General features: G+C 36.7%; 3 protein-coding genes across 3 annotated transcripts; 1 reads left to right on the plus strand and 2 right to left on the minus strand.

The window, feature by feature from the left end:
• Positions 1-5: 5 nt before the first annotated feature.
• Positions 6-5,924, minus strand: LOC134680210 (mitochondrial enolase superfamily member 1-like). Its single transcript, XM_063539297.1, has 9 exons — positions 5,777-5,924; positions 4,339-4,557; positions 2,742-2,864; positions 2,469-2,619; positions 2,109-2,266; positions 1,521-1,663; positions 990-1,153; positions 491-672; positions 6-300 (listed from the first exon to the last, which is right to left on the minus strand). Exons 1-9 carry the CDS (start codon positions 5,870-5,872, stop codon positions 166-168), a joined length of 1,371 nt encoding a protein of 456 aa, XP_063395367.1. The 5' UTR covers positions 5,873-5,924; the 3' UTR covers positions 6-165.
• A 2,747-nt stretch (positions 5,925-8,671) lies between these two features.
• LOC134680211 (uncharacterized) lies at positions 8,672-18,373 on the minus strand. The gene is made up of 4 exons (XM_063539298.1): positions 17,894-18,373; positions 17,203-17,363; positions 16,091-16,228; positions 8,672-8,838 (listed from the first exon to the last, which is right to left on the minus strand). The coding sequence occupies exons 1-4, from the start codon at positions 18,192-18,194 to the stop codon at positions 8,695-8,697; spliced, it is 744 nt and encodes a 247-aa protein (XP_063395368.1). The 5' UTR covers positions 18,195-18,373; the 3' UTR covers positions 8,672-8,694.
• Positions 18,374-19,342: 969 nt separating this feature from the next.
• Positions 19,343-22,079, plus strand: LOC134680454 (mitochondrial import receptor subunit TOM40 homolog 1-like). Its single transcript, XM_063539586.1, has 4 exons — positions 19,343-19,724; positions 20,476-20,796; positions 21,263-21,457; positions 21,855-22,079. Exons 1-4 carry the CDS (start codon positions 19,371-19,373, stop codon positions 22,077-22,079), a joined length of 1,095 nt encoding a protein of 364 aa, XP_063395656.1. The 5' UTR covers positions 19,343-19,370.
• The last annotated feature ends 452 nt before the right edge of the window (positions 22,080-22,531 follow it).

Genomic DNA, 22,531 nt, shown 5'->3' on the forward strand with positions numbered 1-22,531 from the left:
GATCATTTAAACAAATAAACTTTTTTAATTCGGTATAACAGTCCCAGTAACAGCACACAAATTAACCAACACAAGAATCTAGTTTATGTAACTTAGATTAGTAAAATCGACAGTATATTGTTTTCCCTATGTTTAGCCCTATATTTATGTAAATAGGGTTTTTTTCTAAGGGTTCACCAATTCAGCTTCATCCGCAGGCGGGAACACTCCTTCCTTGATCATTTTCTTCCATTCGCTTCCGTTGGGGTAAGCGAACTTTTCTAATGTTCCGTTTTTAAACTGAGTGCTGTAACCAGGCAACTGAAACGGAAAGCATTATTAAGTTTTTGAACGCTTTTGTCAGATAGACGTTCTAAAATATCGGAGCGGCCAAGGTGTTCACAAATTTCTGAACACGCCTCTATTGTCAAGGCTTTAGAGTGCGTGTTAATATATTTTTGGGCACCTCGGCCGCTCCGATATATCTGATGGCGACTACCAAAGTACCTACCTTAGGCGCGAGATATTTAGCGTTTTCCACAATGCACGGGTCGAGGAAGTGCTCGTGCTGCTTGTCGACGTATTCAATGAGCCGGCCCTCCATGGTGCCCGACAGACTCGCGAAGTCCCAGTACTGCAGGTGCTGCACCATCTCGCAGAGGCCCACGCCTCCAGCGTGAGGGCATACTTTTACTGCAAGGAAATTAAATCAAGCTATTGTAATCTCACAAACTGTAGAAGTCGATATTCTAGGCCAAAGTAAAGAAAAAGATTAGAACTGAATTTTGAGATAATTATGATACCGGATATCGAGTGAGTGGTATACGAGGGGCTATGAAAAGGAACATGCAGAGGAAATGGACATAAAGACTTCTAGATTTGTAGTCATCTAAATTCTAAATGATAAACAACATCAATATGAGGAAATCGCGTTGGCTCCCCCGGGCAGAATCAGCATTTTGGTAAAATAAGTTGGTTACTCTACAGGTCTACAAAAAGTGTTCTCTTACCGCCCAGTTTCTCCGCCATTAAATAGACGGAAAGGATCTCGTTGACTCCACCGATGCGGGCCGAGTCGATCTGGCAGAATTGCATGCCGCCGCTCTGCAGGAACTGCTTAAACATGACGCGGTTGGCGCACATCTCGCCTGTTGCCACGCCGATGCCGTACGGCCTGTTCGACAAACACAATTTTTATTGAGAGATGTTTTAGACCCCTACAAAGACAGCAGTCTGATTCCTTAGGAGTCACTAAGAAGAAGTCTCTCTATGTAGATAGTCGGAGCGAAAGTAAGCATGAATGTGTGTTTGAGAATGCAAAATTTAAATCCTACCGACTGCGCCAATAACTTACTAATTTTATGCTTGGCCTAATTTTAAAGACTTAACGGAAATCTTTTGAGGTAAACCTGCTGTTTCAAAGCAAAGCAACGCAATGATCACGTCGTCTATTCTTGTAATTTAATTGTCAAAAATGGCCGTGCTTTCTGGGACATAACCGTAGGTCGTAAGCGCAATTTATTATATTATAACTTACTTACTTCAACGCCTCAGAGATGGCCGCGTGTCCGAGTACATCGTCGGGCGACGTGGGCTCCTCGATCCACATCGGTTTGAGCGGAGCCAGCTTCTTCATCCACTCTATGGCCTCGTTCACGCTCCACGCCTGGTTCGCGTCTACCATCTGTAAACAATTATTAGGTATTCCAATACTTGCTACGATATAAACTCTTAGTACGGATCAAAAGCTCAAATTGACATAAACGAAAAGAAATCTGCTATACCTACCTAATTTCTTGCGTAGTAGTAGTAGAAAGTGTAGAAACTCTTTAAAAAAACTTTTGCATTGGTATGCCTCTTTGGCCGCAAATGACTGAATCCTAAAATCTACAATCCACTTAGATCATGGAATATAGTCTAAACCATGCAGTAGGTACCTAAAAATTAAATTCTATTCGATTTTCCGAGAAACTATTTATTTTACGCCAAACTCGCCAAAGAATTTAAACCCAAAATCTCACGCGCGATTACGTATTACCGCGCCTCCCGTCGCCGAAAAATTTTAGGTACTAATGCTCAGTTAATACCAATTAGCCGAGCGCGAGATTGTCGCTGGTGTTTGTACTTACCAGGATCTTATCCTTTCCGATGTGCTTCCTTACGGCGCTGCATCGACGCCAATCGTCTTCGAAGTTCAGTCCCACCTTCACCTTGAAGTGGGTGAACCCTTGCTTGAGGTACTTGCCGCACAACTGCTCGAGAGTCGCGTCGCTGTAGCCCAACCAACCTGCGATTGAATAACCGTTTAGTTAATAAATGTCCGACTAAAGTATCACTTATGGCTGGATGGCTGTTCATATTGCACGCGAGGACTTCCTCAAATAAAATACTCGCTGTACGGAAGTAGTGAATTTTACAAGCTCTAGGTAAGCTCACATTTTATTTAAAATTGGGCCAACTTCATCATTATCATATTTGATTTCCCTTACCTGCTTGTGTAGTGTAGGCAGGATATCCATTTTCTTCTAGCTGCTTGATTCTCTCTTTCTGTCCCACTTTCTTGGATTTCAGCAGTTGTATGGCTTCTTCCTTAGTTATCACGTCAGTAATGTAACGGAAGTCTATGGTCGATACGAGATCCTACAACATAATTCTTTTGATAAAGTTTTACGTATTTTAGATTTCTTGCAGAACCACTGATGCTAATGAGATTCTTGTTGTCGAATAACCTTCCTAAAGAAAACTAATCGGCTGTCACTTACCTCGGGTTCCATGTCCGTCAGAAGCCTCCATAAAGGTTTCTTCTCCAATCTGGCCCATAGATCCCACAGGGAATTTAAAATGGCTGCCGCTGCTAAATGAGCAACGCCTTTCTCAGGGCCAATCTGTAAAATAAATGTTAAAAATGGTGTACTTTCGTTTCGGCCAAATACATTTCGCCAAATTTCACTTCCCAACAAACTTATCGCAATAGTTTCATTTCCCAAAGGAACCTTTAGCAAAGTTACACTTCGCATATAATTTATTTGGTCAAATTATCATTTGGCATGATTTTACTTTGTCAAATGTTATTAGGACAAAAACTTATTTAGCAAACGTTTTTTATTGTCTAATATTATATTCCAAAAAGATGTTTGGTCAAAATTGTCACTTCGAAATTTGACAAATAGGCATCTCTATTTAAAGTACTTTTTGTTATGTTATAATAGGTACGTTAAAGTCTACGTAATTTGGGTGGGTTGGGTTAGGTTTGAACTGCGATCCTCACAAAACGGAACCGCTATCAGAAAAGTGGGTTAGGTTAGGTTAGAACTGTCACCCTCACAGAATCGAAATGCTATTAGAAAAGTGGGTTAGGTTAGGTTAGAACTGCGGTCCTTACAGAAACGAAATTCTATGCACTAAAAAAAGGTCATCGAAGTGGATTAATTAATTTAATAGAATAACGAGATGTAAAAAAATTGCATAACATTTTAAACTAAAATGTGGTTTGAATATTGGTGGTTATTTACTATTTTTGGGTTACAATGATTACTGTGGTGTTATTTGCTTTAATAGTATAGCAAGATGTAACAAATTTGGTTGTCATTTTACATTAAAATGGAGTTTTAATTTTAGTGATCATTTACTACATATTTTTGGCAGTAAGAATGTTTTTTTTTGACGTTACATTTTACTATGTATATGTAATGATCAGTTAAATACTAGACAAATAAAATTCTGCAGCCTCCATTTTATTGGTATGTAAATTGTATGCCATGCAATATTTTGGGACATGTAAGTTATGCTTAATGATACATTTGACTAAATAATATTTGGTAAAATGAAACTTGTCCAAGTAATTATTTGCTAAACAATAACTTGCCAAAAAAGACTATTGCTAACTGAAAATTTGCGATAAGTTGTTTTGCCAAACATTTTTTTGGGAAATGATAATTTGGGAAACATAGTTTGGGATGTGATACTTTGGGAAACGATTTTGGCCCATTCGTTAGTAAACCGTTAAAAATATGTAAAAGCTGAGGAGAAGATCAACCAGCTTTTTTTTCTATGGATACACAATACACTACAAAGGTCATGTGACCAAAAACGTGAACCAAAGACGGCAATGGATGTGCAGTAGCATTTTATTGGTATATAAGTACTGTTGGGATTTGATATACCTTATGCTGTCAATTAAATAAAGCATCTAATAACTTTTAAGCATTACATACCCATCATATTTGCGTGTCGCTAGTGCAACGTTAGTGGTGGCATATAGGTACGAGAATACCTATGCTATAAACTCTGAAGTTGTAAGCGCCCACGTCTACATATCTAATATTTGGGTCGCAATACGCTTGTCACAGTTTCACGTACCCATCTCATTTGCGAATCATTGGTGAGCGATCGCCAGAATCCCGCAAAGTCCGCGAAGATGTCAGTCGCGTTCTTCCCCAGTAGGAACCGTTTCATAGAGCGGATAGTGAGAACTATGATCTCCGTGCCGCGGCCGCATGTGAACGTGAGTCCGAACCCTTGACTGCCGTTTTCGGTGGTCGTCGTCACGTAGGCGCAGGAGTAGTTTGGATCTGTGTGCTGAAAGAGAAATGGAAAATGACTTTTCTTTGCGAAGCTTTGATTTTTAGGAAATTGCAGTTTCGGTGTTTTAAGTTCAGCAGCATTCTGACGAATAGCTCAAATCGATCTGCACGTCTGGCCATAGGTATTATTAACTATATAATTCGAATCCGTCAGAAAAATATTAAATTGAAAGTATATTGAAAGAGCCAGGGTGACTGCTATAGTTATCCCTCCATAGAAATCGGCCACTTGGATAACAATAAAACTTCTATAGCCTTGCCTCTTTCTGCCTTACTTACTATGGAGCGGCTAATAACTATAGCAGTCACAATACCAAGTAGGTACCTACTAAAACGAGTTAGGCATAAATATTTAAAGAGAAAGGCGAGGCAGCAATAAAAATTACCAGTGGGAAATGCTAATTTAATGCTGTCATTTTAAAAACATGTAAGGAATATATTTTAAGTGCACAAGTTAAATAGATATGAGAATATTGTTAATACTAAAAGATATTCTGGAAACCCATGCATTGCATAACAAAAGATAAATATGTAACTTGATAACTAGGTACATAAAATATTCCAAATATATTAAATGGCATAATATGAACATATCTCACTTATCACAAGGCAGTCAGGGCAGTGAGGTCAACAATACGAACATAATTTGCTCAGCCGCTAAACAAGTTGTTTGACTTGGTAACCGACTGAAATAAAAATAGTTATACAATATCTGGCCTACTATCAAAATAAAACTCAGAAAATGACGCCTAATTCGTAACAAGTATGAATTTAGTTGCGCGCGAAACTCAAGTACCTATTTATTTATTTTGTTACTTACACAAATGATGAAAGCAAACAATCCCAAACGATTGGCGTTAGTTGCATTTACTCGTATTCTACAACGAAACGAGTTATGAACTGCCATTATATGCGAGGGCTAACACATGTAAAACAAATAATAGGTACCTAGAAATAAAAGTAAAATGAGTAATGATACCTACTTGATAGGTACCTAAGTAGGGTAGTTTTATTTATTTTTAGATAACAGTACCTAATACATGCACAGCTAATTAACAGCTGCACTATTTGCAAAAAGTAATGAATCTGCTTATATCACGACTTTGTTTTATTTATTAAAATAAACAACTATCTACTTTACTCTCTGCTTATATCATTAAACCTACATACCTATTTTATGATTATATTGAAGTTAGTAAACAAAAGTGACTCACCAAAGCATCGGATCCATGTCCTCCCAGAGAAGTCGGGAACCTGACATCCTTCACATCGACGCTCACGATCTTGAGACCTCTCTTATTGAGCGGCATGTTGCTAGCGCCAGTCGCCGACGACTGATTATGTCAGTATGTATAATAATCGACATTTTACTCAAGTTATCGCTGTTACCAGCTGTTACGTGCCACATTTACGTAATGAGATAGTTAATGTTTATTATAAAAATAAAAACAAATGAAAACAACGTCCTTTGCTCAGATTGTTAAGTAGCATTTTCATCGAAATTAAGAAGTACCTATATTTGGGAACTTAATTATACAGCCATTATCGTAAGTAATTTACAAAAAAATGGTAGTGGTGGATAAATGATTTGCAAGACCGAAGTGATCCCATAAGTGTTCCGTAAACAAAGTTTTGTACGGAACACTAAAAACAGCTGTAACACACACAACTAATTATAAACATTTACTTAAGTAGGTATATTAACTACGAAACCCTGAAAAAGGTGCACATTTATTTGGGCATATTCAGAAACAAAAAATATCGTACCAATTTGAAATCAGTAGGTACAGTCAAGGAATTTAAATTCCGACCCATTTCGTACTTTGTCACAGTGACAACCGTATGAGGTCTCTAGCGGCTTTCATATTGATTGTCACTGTGACAAAGTACGAAATGGGTCGGAATTTAAATTCCTTGACTGTACAAGTGTGTCGCGCTGAGCGCGTGATTACTTGTAAAGCAAATAAACCAACATATGATGCACGGATAAAATGAAACAGGATAATAATAAAGTATAATTTAATTGTATTAAGTATGTGATGTTTTGTGTACAATCTATAGTTCGTTTTTTTTAGCATTAGAAAGAGCTCCACAGAAGCAAGCGTGCAGTTTTTATCAGGCTCTTTAATTGTTCATAATTATTGAATTATCTAATATAACATGGTCAATAAATATAATTTACTTCAAATTATTACCGCTAAAAGAGCTGGATTTGGAACCACACGCTTACTTCTGCGAAGTTCTTTCTAATGCTAAAAAACACGGACTATAGGTATAACTTTTTTAATCCATGGTCCCATATGAACAACCCAAATGTAGGACATTTTTGTACCTAACAGTATTAAACTATGTTTTTATTTTTTATTAAATAAGACATTTAATAACATTGTCACTAAATAAAATTTTAAAATAAGTTGCTACGATTAATAGCACCTTATACAGGGCGTCCCACGGCTATGCCACATGGAGGGAAAGTACCCTAAATATTGTAGATGGAACATTTTACTGAAAGAAGACATTATTTTAATTTAAAAAACAATTTAAACTGCATACATAGATTTTTAAATAATTACATGGTTGAACCGGGAATCGAACCCGCCACACGAGAAAAAAAATCATCTGTAGCTTTATCATACCGATCGAAAGGCTTGATCATAAGGATTATTTTTTGCTAAAGAACATAGTGTCAGAAACAAAAGGAAGACCATGAATTTTAACATTTGATGTGAAATTTAGCGGAATAATCAAAAGAGTGCGGCTTTGTATTCAACAGAATGAGACTACATTTTGAGCATCTGATCAATTAAATTGATTAATTTTGAATTAAAAATGTTAAAATTCATGGGCTTCCTTTTATTTCCGACACTATGTTATTTAGCGAAAAATAATCCTTATAATCAAGCCTTTCGATCGGTATGATAAAGCTACAGGGTGATTTTTTTTCTCGTGCGGCGGGTTCGATTCCCGGTTCAACCATGTAATTATTTAAAAATCTATGAATGCAGTTTAAATTGTTTTTTAAATTAAAATAATGTCTTCTTTCAGTAAAATGTTCCATCTACAATATTTAGGGTACTTTCCCTCCATGTGGCATAGCCGTGGGACGCCCTGTATATTGATCGGACAATTTTTTCACAAGTATTTATAACGTAATCTCAGAATCATGATTGATGATGGTATCCTGTTATCCCTCATCAGGGAATCATCATCATCAGAATCATGATTAAATCATGTTAAGGTACAATACATAAAATACTAGAATTTATTCAAAATCAAACATTCATGTAGCAAAAATCACAGAAAGCGTTTACCTAAGTAAATAAAAAATATATGTAAAAAAATACATGATATGTAAAACTGTCAAAAAACTAAGCGGCATTGCCAATATGATTAAATGACATTTTTAAAGCGTTTTATTCAATTAAAACATCTATAGCCTGTACCTTTAGGTATTTAAATAAAAGTAAACCAACAATTTGTAAATTTTCGGGTAGTTATAACATTTATTGGTTAGGTATAACCAACCAAATACAAAACCACCTGGATCAGTCACAGAACGACCTGACTTTAACCTACATTATTATTTGATCATGTAATGTTTTCAACTACCCGCAACTGGCTTAAGGAGCCATTTGAAGGTAGATTTTGTTTACTTTTATTTATATACCTAAAAATACAGACTATATTAAGGCTAACTACAATACACATAACGCCATGTACTTTTTGAAAGGTTGTCACTTGCGATATGTACCTTTAGGTATACTCGAATACGCGCAAACAGAACAGATAATCCGTTGGTTATTTTAGGAAAGTGTACGTAAAATCTTTGCAAATATGCGTTCATGCAATTCCATTGATAGAACTTTATTTTTGACTTTTGTACTTTAAAGCATAGCGTAATAAAGTCCTGTGCTGTGTAAAGGCGATCCTACGCCAAAACTAGACGCAGCGCATACCTACGCAGTGAGTGACATGCTCTCAGTGTATGAGAGTGGCGGCGCGTCAAACATATCCATAGGCAAGCCGGGGCTAATTTGGCTTACATATTTCCTTTACAACAATATTCAAACGCCCAAATACATGTTGTTCAACCACTACACTAGCGTGCCAATCCTTAAAAGCACTACTATAGTTACTTGTTCTTATTTTTGTTGTACATTATTGCGAGTTGCTTCACGAGCGCTCGATCTCCGTGGTCCCAGAGCTTCTTGGTCAAGCCTCCGAGCGTGCCGTCATCATCGTTGTTCGTCCAATCCAGCAGCAACTTGTAGCGCGCCTGAAAAGAAAAGGATATTGAAAAGTGGTACCACGCTGTTCGCGAACTATTTGCGATAGGATTGATAAGTACTCGCATGCATTTAACCCCGAGGCAAAAATAGGGGTCTTATATATTTGACGCCAATGTCTGTCTGTGTGTGGCATTGTAGCTCTCAAACGGATGGACCACTTTTAATGCGGTTTTTTTTACATAGAAGCGAGTTTCCTTGCGGTAGTTCTTAGCTATGTTTGATAAAAATCGACCGAGCAGTTTGAAGCAGTTTGAGCAATATGGATTCGAGTTCACGCGGCGTTTTACCTGTATGTCTTACAATATTGTCTGCAAACCTACTTGCTAACTATAGATCGTGTCATTCACGAAGACGCGTGCCTTGACTCGTATTGTCATGTTATTAAAGGTTACATTTGACAATTATGTGCGTCATCGTGGAGGACGACACGCAGAATGACGCGGACGCGTGTACCCGGTTAATGGCTCCTCTACACGATGGGCCAACGCCGGCCACTCCAAGGGACGCAGCCATGAGGTAGAATGAGATAGCAATATCACTTGCTCCCTCTAACGCATAAATGCGTCCCTTGGAGTGGCCGGCGTTAGCCCATCGTGTAGAGGAGCCATTACAGTCAGCAGCATAAAAATTTTATATACTTACGTAATCTAGTTTTTAGTATTAGGAATATGCTAAATGGAATATATTAAAGTCTCATAGGGGTCATTACGCGTATGATTGCACAGACATTATGCACTTATGCAATGGTTACATAAGTGTATTTAGCTCACGTGAATGCATAACACAAGTCAATAGCTATCTCATGATCATGTCTTGCTTTACTATAAACAACTTTAATTTGCACAAAATAAGGTTGATATTCCAAGTTTCCCAACACCAAGTTGCACTAGAGTCAGTTTAGTGCGTCATTAGTGTCATCACGATACCAAACCTAAAATAAATAAAATAAAACTCTCTAAATAACCATTCAGAATTGAGCAGAAACATCTTGCATTGCATATAAGTACATATTATCAATTGAATTATTGATCATTTTTATATTATACTCTGGTCTGGTAGGTAAACTGTAAGGTATGGTGGATTTCAATGCTGGCTTGTTGCCAGCGAAACCTACCTACATCATTGCAAAATCACAAGATAAGTATAGAACATGCAAAACAGGAATTTATACATAGCCAAATATGGTTCAAAATCAAGAAAAGTTCATAAAGGTTAAGAGGGCGTCGAGGAGGGTAAATTTTCAGATTCTGTCAAATTACCCCATTTCACACACAAACGCAGCTCACACACACTACCTCAATTTACTGGGACAGGTCAGTGACCCCTAATGTTTTTTTAAAGGCGCTGTTTCGAGTTTAGTGTTAACTACGGACCTTCTTTCAGGAATTTAAACTGTCAAAGCTTTCCTTTGTGAGAAGACAGAGAAAAATCACTTTTTATATATAGCTTTCCTTGTTTGTTCATGTCATGTCATAGGTATGTGACGTATTAGGTAATTAATTATTTTCGTTGTTGACTTTTATTTGTATTAAGATAGGTACAAACGGCGATGCTCTTAACTGTCCATCGGTGGACCTTATGCCTTTTGTAATAAGGTTTACGAACTGTCAGTTAACAGTGTGGTCATGGGCGATGGTATGCGGTTTGTAAACATAGTCCGAATTTACCTACTCGAAAAAAGTGGACTATATCTAAAATGATCCCCTCATTAGTTATAGGGCTTGTAATATTTTTTTACAACTAAAGACGCTTATTATATTTCACTTATAACTTAATTGATAATAAGGCTTTAAAAACCTCTAATCAAATTCAGGTACTACATATGTACTACATTTATACTTTTGTAAGTCAGTAAGTGATACTTATCGGGAAATCAAAGAACTCATAATTACCTATATAAAAATAATTAAATTTACTATTTCGTCTCACGTTCAATAAGGCTCGGGGCCGGGCCTTGTCACCCGCACAGACAGAGGGCCTGTTTAGCCCAAGTACAAGTTCAAGAATAACAGAGAATATAGTAAGTATAATTTAGTTTATTTATCTCAATTATACAATTTTCACACAGGTAAAATGTACATACATTTCAGCTTGTAGGTACTTATCATATAACGATCGTTTTTGTCATAAAAAAATATTTATTTATTACACTGTGCTAAACATGAGAACAATATGTTATAATCTAGTTCCTTTTTATCCTATTCAGTTCACATACATTGTTCGTGGGTAATAAGGCCTACAAAATTTCCCTTTAGGCCTTATTATCCTTTATCTGGAATTAATTACGCCTTAAATTTAAAATGGTATACAGGATGGAAAGATAAGTCGGGCCCTGGAGGGAGCCTTAAATCCTTAAGCTGGCTCATTTTACTTAAAAGAGACATTCCTAAATTTTTAAAAAGAAACAAACTGCATTAAAAGTATTTTTCTTTTTTTATTCAATCTGGCTTGTCAAACGTAATCTTAAGTACTAAATATTAGATTTTATGGATATTTTGTACAACAGACGAGTGTAAGACCTAATGTTTCTTGGAGAAATGTTATCATTAACATTAACTGTATCGACTAGTAGAATAAACTTGCGAGTTTTTATTTTTTGGAATTTTTAGTCGGTTCGAGTCCCGGGCGAGGCAAGCGAGTTTTTAGAAAATCTTTGAATGCAGTTTTGTTTCTTTTTAAAAATAAGGTATAATTAAGGTAATTTCCCTCCAGGGCCCGACTTATCTTTCCATCCTGTATAGTAAATTAAGGCCTAGATTCATTTGATTGTTGGCATTTTGTTTTATAGTTTCATGTGATCCACGATGACGCGCTGCTTTGGTAAATCTAACCTTTAATAACATGGCAATACAAGTCAAGGCACGCGTTTTCGTGAATGACACGATCTATACTTTGCATTTGTAATAGGTACAAGATTGTAATATAGAGTGTTTGTTACCTAACTTACTTAAACAATCGATTCCAGGTATAAGACAATTTATTCTCAGAAGAATATACATACCTATACAAACTTCACTTTTAGAATTGATTTAAATTGTACTACATCGCAAAAGCTTAGTTTGTGTTTCGTAACGATAATTGTGTTAATACCTTACCTACCTTACGATGCTCCGCAAACTCCTGCATCTTTTAATACCACTGCCTTTTGTTATCGTTGTAACTTTTGAAAATGTACAGTCTCCCACGAAAACGATCTGATAAACATTTTTAATGTTATAAACCTACAGAGTTGGGATGTTTAGTGGCATTAGGGTGAACAATGAAGCAGTGGATTTGTTGTTGTAAATATTTTTGGCGTGATAACGTCTTATAAATCGATGAACACCGGTCACGTTGTGGCCAAATCTCCATGATAACGTTGTGGACAGATTTCCATGGTAACGTTACGGCCACGTTTTCTTATGACGTTATCACGCAAAATTATCGTCCGTATACTGACTTTACAGACAACCATTTTTTGATGAAATAAATTAATGAATGATTCATAAAAGTAAAAAATAAATAATATTGCTAAAATTTTCATGTCTTGAACAACTTGCTATTGGAATCAACAATTCAAAATCTTGCGTATTATTACTTCATATGATGTCATACGGTTGTCAATATTATGGAAAGCCTATACTATATAATAGCAATCTGTTCCTTATTAGCTGGAGTTATACGGATTCACAATTTATGAAAAATCCATGTATGTGTCGAATATGATCTCTCTACGTGCACCGATGTTAGCGTAGCATAATGTTAAATAAGTTATTTCCAAACAAAATATAAAACCGAACAAAGAACGTGCAAATTTATTCTAAGACACGTGTGACAGACAAAGAGCATATAATCACACGTGACAGAAAAAGTTGGTAACCGCATTGACATATTAGAATTAAGAAAAATATAAAATACGATCCAGTAAGGCTGTCGTTCATACTACTTTATACGGGCCCGACACTATCATGAATGACAAGACTTATCATAACATGCCAACGTTTGGTCCAGTTCGGTCATGACATTACAAAATCTCCTCAGTGAGGAGGCCTCAAACACTTATCAGTATTTTACAGTACTGCTTACAGCTATTTAATTGTTATTTTAACTACTATTCTTGAATGCTGGAACTTGTTACCCGTCGGGCCTTATATTCCTCACCTAACTTTAACCTTAAATTTCTCTGTTGCCTTTAAGAAGAAAAATAGGAAAAGCCTGATTCGTTGTAGTCCAGTTATCTGGCTTTCGAAATCACTCGGTTTTATAGCTTGAGCATCGATTTTTTTATATAAATTTTACTAAACGCTGACACTCGTTCATCTCATTTTAGGTACAACTTTGCATAAGTGTATTTATTATATTGTAAAAGATTTCAGATTTTCAAGGGTGATTCGTTGTAAACACACTCTTTGGGACAATAATGACATTTATTATAATTTTTTTTATCAAGAGATGTGAACGCTAGCGACTAAACGGTGACTGCCTTTTCCGCTGATTTTGCTCGACACAAACGATTTATAAACGGCAACTAAGCCACTATTATTGGGTTGCTTATAATCATTTTTCCGTGAATGTACTCGTAAACCTCTATCCGTTAGTATGCGATTCATTAATGGACGCACCATCGGGACACGGTTCTTTAACACGTAATGTTAATAATCAGTGAACATCTTTAATTACGCTCAAATGCTTAAGTTTCAGTACAGGTTTTCATATGAGCTGTACTTTTAATTGTTAGTACAATCGGCATCAAATAGATAGTGACGGCCAAAGTGACCAAATATAGCTATAGGATCTAAATGTGGACGAATAAGGTCAGGTGAAGCATATAAGGCCCACCTTTATTTTAACTGAAATAGTTCTATTAATAATCAGGATATTATTAACAAATCAATTCAATATAGATTTCTCATTTGTTCATGTTTCTTCACATACCAAAATAGTTATATAAATATTCCAGCGCTTTTGAAAAATACACGTTTTATAAAAAAAACCGGGCAAGTGCGAGTCGGACTCGCGCACGAAGGGTTCCGTACCATAATGCAAAAAAAAGCAAAAAAAAAACGGTCACCCATCCAAGTACTGACCACTCCCGACGTTGCATAACTTTGGTCTAAAATCACGTTTGTTGTATGGGAGCCCCATTTAAATCTTTATTTTATTCTGTTTTTAGTATTTGTTGTTATAGCGGCAACAGAAATATATCATCTGTGAAAATTTCAACTGTCTAGCTATTACGGTTCGTGAGATACAGCCTGGTGACAGACTGACGGACGGACGGACGGACGGACAGCGAAGTCTTAGTAATAGGGTCCCTTAGTAAAAGGGTAAACCTTTGGGTACGGAACCCTAAAAACCATACCATGTTGGTTCGGAACCGGGCCTTGTTACTTGCACTGACAGTTGAACACTGACTTGAACAGAAGTTCAAGAATAACAGAAAATATTACCGGGCCTTATTAGCTTTTATCATGAATTAATTTCATCTTCAATTTAAAATGGTCTATAGTAAAATACGGCCTACATGAGTCATGGAAAAACAAATTGTATTTTATTTAGAAAGTACTTATATGTTGTTCATAATCTTCAGTAAGCTGACTTCTAAGAGTCTATCTATTATAATTAATGTAGATTGACAGTTTACTTAGCAAATTGTACTTTTATACCTTTAGGTTTTATGTCCGAAGTATTTCAGCCAATTTGTACTGAAACAAGCATTTGAGCGTAATTAATGATGTTTACTGATTGTTAATCTTAAATATACCTATTATGTAGGGCACTTAAATTATTTTAGCGGACCGAGCGGATATGTATGTTTGTAGACCACTTATTTATTTAAATAATTAAATTGTAATTCATTCAAAAAAAGGTTATTAAATGAGGGATATAGATACCTCACCTACCTTATTACAAAGCATTACAAAAATGTCCAAAGGCCAAAGCCACGCTGATAAGACATAAGACCTCATAAATACCTATAAATAAACGTTCACTGAAAAAACTTTAAGGCATTTTTGATAAGTAATTATTTTTCGTTACCTACTGAGTTATCGTTTTGCACCGAATATCAATGAAATAAAAGCACGTTGTTATTTGATAGATACATTTATATAAACATCGTCACATGAAACCAATATAGGTACTCGTAAACCATACCACTGCGATGGAAATATCGTTCTTTCAACTGATAATATAGCCACAAAAACACGCTGAGACTGCAGGTCGAGTCTTGGTTTCAATTTCTTGATGATATATCATTGAATTAACTTTCAAAGCACGTGATAGCTCTCAGAATAGCAACAAAACTGGTTGAAACTAAAAATTTTATTGCTGATATTATGTGAACAACATTGCTTCGTCTTCATAAATAAAATTTTAATAATTTATATTGTTTACGTTAAAATGTGAAGAAATTTGTTGATAAATTGTCTATCTAGTATATTGACATTATGTCATATATGTTTTTAAAATGACGTAATATGAATGCCAGCACAATGAAAATTTATTCCAATAAGATAAAACAAATCTTCAAACTTTTTTAATTTTTAGTGAATTAGGAAGAAACTAATTACGCTGATTTGGTTGTGTTCGTATATATTTTAAATAATTTGTTATATTTTTAAAGTATTATGACTTATGAATAAAAACAAATCAAAATTTTAATGACTCTGGATCTCCGTGTGACATTATTCATTTACCCTATTTATTTTGAACACAGTTTTTCACTGGTATCATCATTCGTATACGGACATGAATTTCTGTCAATATATATGCCAAATTGAAAAGTCAATTTGGAAAAAGCATGTACGCGTCCGCTTCCAACGGCCCACAGCGGGCATCTGAGGAGAAGGAGAATTTGACAGATATGGCGGATGTATGGAAATTTTACGAAAGTTTACGTTTACGATTGAATTTCTCTGTAGCCTTTAAGAGGAAAAATAGGAAAAGCCTGATTCGTTGTAGTCTAGTTATCTGGCTTTCGAAATCACTCGATTTTGTAGCATGAGCATCGATTTTTTTATACAAATTTTACTAAACGCTGACACTCGTTCATCACGTTTTAGGTACAACTTTGCATGAGTGTATTTATTATATTGTAAAAGATTTCAAATTTTCAAGGGTGATTCGTTGTAAACACACTCTTTGGGATAATAATGATATTTATTATAATTTTTTTTATCAAGCGATGTGGACGCTAGCGACTAAACGGTGACTGCCTTTTTCGCTGATTTTGCACGACGCAGTCTTAACAAGTCTTACCTCTGTGACCCCATAATCCCGTGTATTGATCTCCATGGTCTCAATCTTCCCCTTCAGAAAGCCCAGCGATATGAACAGACCATACCAGTTCTTGCCCAAGTTCCCCGATATCTGGTCCAAGTACTCATGTTGTATGGGCTGAAAATAAATATTTCTATTTCATTTATTTGCATAATCAGGTACATTACAATACTTAGGTGATATTTGTAAAGTAGGTGGTACATGATACCCTGTCAGGGCATTGCAAAAATCTCTTAAATACTAAATTTTAGGTACAAACGTCATGCATATAGGATTTTTTTTTCTAAGCAATACTATTAACAAGCAAAATTCTGATTTCTATTTTTAACGCCACACCGGTGCAAAGTAAAAACAGTTTATATTGCAATATGTCAAAAAAAAGTTAATAAGGAGCATAATTCACAATAAAATAAATATGACTTAGTAAATGTATGATTAAATGAAATTAGAAAATAAATAAAGCGGTTAATATGAGTAGATACAACTCATGATGGTATAACAGAGAAGAATCACATGTTTTCAAGCTATAATAGCACAAAGAAAGATAAAATTACATATTATTTTACTTTGTGATAAGCCAGAAGTCCCAGGAATAATAGGTACCTATATAAGTTGAATATGAGGCCATACAATTTTAATTGATAGTGAGGACACAATGTATGATTCAAATATTACATTTAATAGATTATTTTTAATTTCAATGATTAATTTGAATGATTAATATTGTAATTCTTCAAACGGCTAATTTAACAAGTAAGCACATTTTCATAGAGACCTTCAGGATAAAGGAAGCCAAATTACCCCTGGATTGCATAACAAATACTAAAAACCGCTGCTAACATACATTTTTTACATCATCCTCATATCAACCTTTTATCACCCATTCACCCACTGCTGAGCATATTGAATTATTGATGAATTTCATATCATACTGTGGTAGCTAAACTTTAAGGTATGGTGGATTTCAATGCTGGCTTATTCAGAACACATTCACTGCCAAGAAATTGTATGTGTGTTCATTTGTACTGGAAACGAGGCGCCCAGCACCAAAAGTGTTAATTTCGCAATTACTGATTTTAGAATTAACTTACTTTTTGCCTAGCCTCCATGAGTAAAGTGATAAGATTACACTTCTCAACCTCCTCCTCTTCGGGGTCCATATTCTTAGAGGGCGGTTTTGCCGAGCCCATATAATAGTCATCTCCCCAACGGACATCTTTGGAGTTCACTATGTTAATCACATTACCAGTTGCTGAAATATAAATTAAAAATAAATCAAAGGAATATCACAGATTCCCGGGGCAGATGGTTTGGTTTGACACAAATAGATGGTTTCTCATCTCGTCCTACAAAAAAGATGTAGTGGCTTAGCGTTAACTAATCTAGCCATAGGCAAAGTCACTACTTGCAAGGCCCTTTTCTTTTACTGTGCCCGAAGGTTCCTCGCCCAAGGCCCGTGAGACCATTGGCAACGGCCCACTTCATCCATGCCAGGCGTGGCTCACTCTGCGATTTCGTCGCTTTGCTACAGGTAGCTAAAAATACATACGTTCGACCCCAATTTTGGGGTTTGCCGTAAGCCGCGCGTGGCGCTGTCGTCACCTAGCCGCCATATCTGTGCTGATCGTGACAGACGCGTTTTGTTAGAGAGTGAGTCTTCTGTACCTAGTACTATTATTTATTCTGTGTCCATGCCTAGCTACGCCACTGGTATGAAAGCATCAACATTTCACGTTCCTTTGTTTTACTGTTTACTTCAAACCTTACTGTATAGTGACCAACCTTGTGTGTTTACTATGCAATCACTTTTCCTTTTCTCCTGTTTATAAGGTTTTCCTCCTTTAGTTTCCTCTTTGAAAAAGTCTTTCTTGGATTTCGATTTCTTATTTTTCTCCTTCTTCAAATCATCGTCCGGTTCCTCAATGACAATAACTTCAGGTTCTTCATTATTAGGGTCGTAGTTTTCATCGTTTTCCTCTGGAGGGGTATCCTGTTCTACTGGCCGATTCCTCGGCGGCCGCGGCACGGCGTCAGTTTTCAGATTAAGGAAAAAGTCCTTCAATTTAGCACTCAAAGTATTCATTTTCTATATCAGGCCTTTTCAAACAAAGGAACCTTGGCGAGTAATGTTTATAACCCTTATTGAAGTAGGTTCGTTCAACATAAATAACACATTACTACAGATTGTATTGTTTATAACAAAATTCCAATAAATATCGGATTTAGATAAGAACTTTCACATTTAGAAACTTTATTTTGTTGTCAAAGAACCATTAAAACACACTCAGACTGACGTTGACGTATACAACTTTAAGTTGCCATATCAAAACCTATAATTCCCCCACTCGTTTTCAAACAACACATATACTTCGAAATAATACAATATACTGTCAAACTCCAAGTAAATAAAAAAAAAAAAATGTTTAAGTCAATATTTTTTTCTATTAAACATTTTATGTGATGGATTATTATGTAGTATATTTTTTCAGTAAATTGAAAGCTGAAGGGCCTACCGCGAACACCGAAGTTTGGAAATTACGGGCATCTTTCTCTTTTACTCTAAGTAATTAGAGTAACAAGGCCCTGTTGTGTTGGCAAAGTTAACTCTAAATTAGAGGTTTTTAACACTGGCAACAGTTCAATCATTCGATTATTTTATCTTATCAGTCGTTTAATTTCTTGATTAATTTGTTCTTGTTAGAATTGCTATTAGTTTTTAACAATGTATGTTAATAATAATAAAATCACTTAAAAAACAACTCTACTACTAAATAACATTTCCTTATAAATGCCATTACGATATGACATCACGTGTTTATGACGTCACTGGACTGGGGAATTCCCTCTAACCATCCTCGAACTAAATAGTAAATACCCGACCCGGCTGCTGTTTGGAATACTCAAATTTTAAATTGGATCACTCATCAAGTCATCATCATCAATAAAAATTATTTAAAACAATAACAGGATACTTAGTAGGAGCGCAAGGATCAACTGTTGCAAATCCAATTAAAAAGGCGCCACTTTCATACATTTCCGTTCGAGTTGAGAATGATCAAGTTTCGTTTCAGTACTTATTTATTTATTCTCTTTTGGTTTTTTATTAGTTAAGTAATAAACAAACATAAATTAATGTTTCATAAGTCTTGTTATTGATATGACTGTAATATTCGTATTTTAAAATATAAAAGTCATCATTGTCACTGTCAACAAAGTTTGCAACAAATTTTGATTATTTTTCTACGATTTAAATAAAATAATGTTCAAAAGTGATTCCCAGTCCACAACCTTGTCGGATTTGATCAAGCGAGGTTTCTTTGAAGCTGTTTATGCGAGCAGTAATCCTAATTCCAGTGATAATTCCCCAAGGCGTGGTGCGTGTGAGCCTGTGGAAGAGAAGCGTAGGGTTTGTCCGCCGCCAGTGCCGACGTGTTCTGTCGCAAACCGTGGGAAAACCGGGGCTGGTGTATCCGGTTCTCGTAACCAGACGCAAGGCGACCCTAGCGGGCTGCCCTCGGGTGCAACCAACCCGGGTTTACTCAGATACATCCACAGCGCAGCTCGCTACAGGATACCCCAGTGCTTTGAGGGCGCTTCTCTCTGTGTTAAACAGGTGATCATCAACATGATAATCATAGTAGGTAGTACAAGAATTCCCTTTTGTTGGAAAATCCTACTGAAGTTTAAAGGCTCCTCTTCACGTTGGGCCAACGCCAACGCCAACGAGGGACGCAGCCATGCGGTAGAATGAGATAGCAATATCACTTGCTCCCTCTAACGCATAAATGCGTCCCTCGTTGGCGTTGGCGTTGGCCCAACGTGAAGAGAAGCCTTTCGACAAAACTAGGTGCATATTGGATAAACCAATAGGTAGGTTTATTATTTACTGTCCATACTTTATTATAGTTTCATCCATAGTATTCCACTTAGCGCCACTTGCACCATTCCACTAACCCGGGGTTAACCGGTTAAACCATTGACCCAGTGTCAAATTGAACTGGTAACCATGGTAACTCCAGGTTTAACCGGTTAACCCCGGGTTAGTGAGAAGGTGCAAGTGGGCCTTACAGACTACAGTTTAGTACTTGGTACGGGCAACCAAGAAAGTGGTTTACCACTTTTCGACTCTATCGATCTGATTGATAGAGTCGAAAAGTCGTAAACACTTTCTTGGCTGACTGTACCGACCACTACAAGTATGTATACCTATATTTGGTCAAGCAAATCTTGTCAGTAGAAAAGGGCGCGAATTTCAAATTTTCTATGGGACGGTATACTATTATTACCAAATTAATACAGATACAATTATGTAAACACTTAGATCATTAACGGCAACTTACTGTCAACAATACAAATATCCGCAGGATAATAATGAAAATTGGATGCTCGGTCACTCTATGGCCTTCAGTTCAGTATCGCCGGGTGGTTACAAGCTTCTACTTTCCTACATGGACAAAAGCAAACCGTCAAACCTGCCTTACTTTGTAATGGAGGCGGCGCCAGGCGGACAGATGAGCTGCGAGGCTCGGGTCGGGCCCTCCGACAGTACTCGGGCCTCAGTGGTTGTGCAAATCGCTGACCGCGAGATTTACAGCTTTGAAAGCATTTTTGACGCCTATTTTACCAATTGCACGGCTTCTGTGATTGCTGTCAATAAGGATTTCATTGCTCTACATTTTCTTCAGGTTAGTTTTATCTTTTTGAGATATATTATAGAGTAATTGTTGTGTACATAAGATTTAAATTAACCGCAATGATTGCGGTGACTTATGTATGACAGCTAATTATAGAAACTAAATCATGCATTTCCCAAAACACTTTTAAAGGATCCAGAGTTTTAATATACCTAATAGCCACCTATAAAGCAAATCAAATCCAAAGTGATCATATTGCTCACTTCCTCAGCAATCGATACGAGTATCAAATCAGTAGCTTAATAAGGCTTAATGTAATAAATTTTGGTTGAATTAAAAAAAAATAATAAGGCTTAATGTAATGAGCGTAACGAACACTTTTTTTTAAATATACCCCAACTAATGTTTAATCCCGTTCGTAGCTCAACAGTTCGATGCGCTTCATTTATCTTAAACGACCGTTATACCATCGAACTAGGTGGTTCATGGTCCATGTGCTGCTATGCTTATGTTACAGGCGATAACGGATAGAATATCACTGGGGGCCGAGTTCGTATCCCGCGTACAAGCGACGGAGCTGAGCTCAGCATCAGCCGCGGCACGCTATATGACAAAGCAGTATTCAGCTAGCGCTACCCTGGGTAGTCGTGGCTTGGACCTATGTTATGCGCAAGCCATCGCGCCGCACCTCACCGTCGCGGGGATGTTTGAGGTTACTACTTATTTATTTGAAATGAGACTAGATAGGTCATTAAGCTAGCGGGTAAGTTACCCTGAGCAGTCGTGGCTTGGATCTGTGCTATGCACGTAACTGTTCGTTGTAAGTTGTATAAGTGACATTGGACGACTACGGAAAACGAAGCTAGCGCCACCCTGGACAGGCGCCGCTAGGATCTGTGCTACGTGAAAGGCATTGCACCGCACCTCACCATCGAGGATGATTAACACGTATAACGTAGGTACACGTTGTCGAAGTGACTGTATGTTTATGGAACATTTAGCTAGCCTAGCCCCAGTAGCGATATAAATTATCTATCTCCTAGAAAAGGGAAAAAATACATCAAACCCGGAGCAGAATAAGTTCTTAATAGAAAGGTATTTCTCCTCAGGTTGGCTTTGCATTTCGCCGTGCGGTAGCAACCCTGGCCTACGAATGGCGCGCGGACGAGTGGACGGTCCGAGGCTCGGCCGACTCGGACGGCCTAGTCGGCGTGACGCTGCAGCGCGCCCTGGGCGGCAAGCAGGCCAAGCTGGCTTGCGAAATATCGGCGTTGCTCAACCACCCTAATAATAAGTTCCGGCTCGGCTTCGGAGTGACTGCTGCTGTTAGCTAGACGTATTGAACATATAATCGGCCTTCATTTTTGTGCACGGAATATAGCACTGCTAAATATAATAGAGGAGCGCGTATGCAAACCAAAGCTGACCCGTTTACTAATAACTTCTACTTCAAGCAGGTATGCCGCGCCTGTTACTGCTAAGTTCCAAGTTGTTTGCCTTTTTTGCGGTCTTCTATTCATCTAAAATGAACATATAATTTAAGTTTGTTTTAATTCAAAAAAATATTTATCCGACGACATTTACTAAATGGCAAATTCCTTGTAAAGTATCTACTTATTTTTTTATGTAGGTATTAAATTAGGTAAGTAGGTAATACACCTATATAAAAGCTTGCAATATAAGGTATGTCTTCGTCCTAGATAATTATTAACCTGTGATAATTATTATTAAAAGTAAAAATAATAATTGTTACATATTCAAAAACTGAAAGTGTAATTCCATTCCT

Source organism: Cydia fagiglandana, chromosome 3 (assembly GCF_963556715.1).
Source record: "Cydia fagiglandana chromosome 3, ilCydFagi1.1, whole genome shotgun sequence".
Classification (NCBI taxonomy): domain Eukaryota; kingdom Metazoa; phylum Arthropoda; class Insecta; order Lepidoptera; family Tortricidae; genus Cydia; species Cydia fagiglandana.

What these genes read in the sequence shown, in the direction of transcription:
- LOC134680210 (XM_063539297.1), bottom strand. Translation starts at nt 5,872, where the DNA reads ATGCCGCTCAATAAGAGAGGTCTCAAGATCGTGAGCGTCGATGTGAAG. An exon ending in ATGATTCGCAAATGAGATGG is followed by an intron (nt 2,865 to 4,338) that starts GTACGTGAAACT and finishes TTTATTTTACAG; the next exon opens with ATTGGCCCTGAGAAAGGCGT. An exon ending in GCCATCTCTGAGGCGTTGAA is followed by an intron (nt 1,154 to 1,520) that starts GTAAGTAAGTTA and finishes TTTGTCGAACAG; the next exon opens with GCCGTACGGCATCGGCGTGG.
- LOC134680211 (XM_063539298.1), bottom strand. Translation starts at nt 18,194, where the DNA reads ATGAATACTTTGAGTGCTAAATTGAAGGACTTTTTCCTTAATCTGAAA. An exon ending in TTGCATAGTAAACACACAAG is followed by an intron (nt 17,364 to 17,893) that starts GTTGGTCACTAT and finishes TTTATATTTCAG; the next exon opens with CAACTGGTAATGTGATTAAC. An exon ending in GGGATTATGGGGTCACAGAG is followed by an intron (nt 8,839 to 16,090) that starts GTAAGACTTGTT and finishes TTTTCTTTTCAG; the next exon opens with GCGCGCTACAAGTTGCTGCT.
- LOC134680454 (XM_063539586.1), top strand. Translation starts at nt 19,371, where the DNA reads ATGTTCAAAAGTGATTCCCAGTCCACAACCTTGTCGGATTTGATCAAG. An exon ending in TTGCTCTACATTTTCTTCAG is followed by an intron (nt 20,797 to 21,262) that starts GTTAGTTTTATC and finishes CTTATGTTACAG; the next exon opens with GCGATAACGGATAGAATATC. An exon ending in CCGTCGCGGGGATGTTTGAG is followed by an intron (nt 21,458 to 21,854) that starts GTTACTACTTAT and finishes ATTTCTCCTCAG; the next exon opens with GTTGGCTTTGCATTTCGCCG.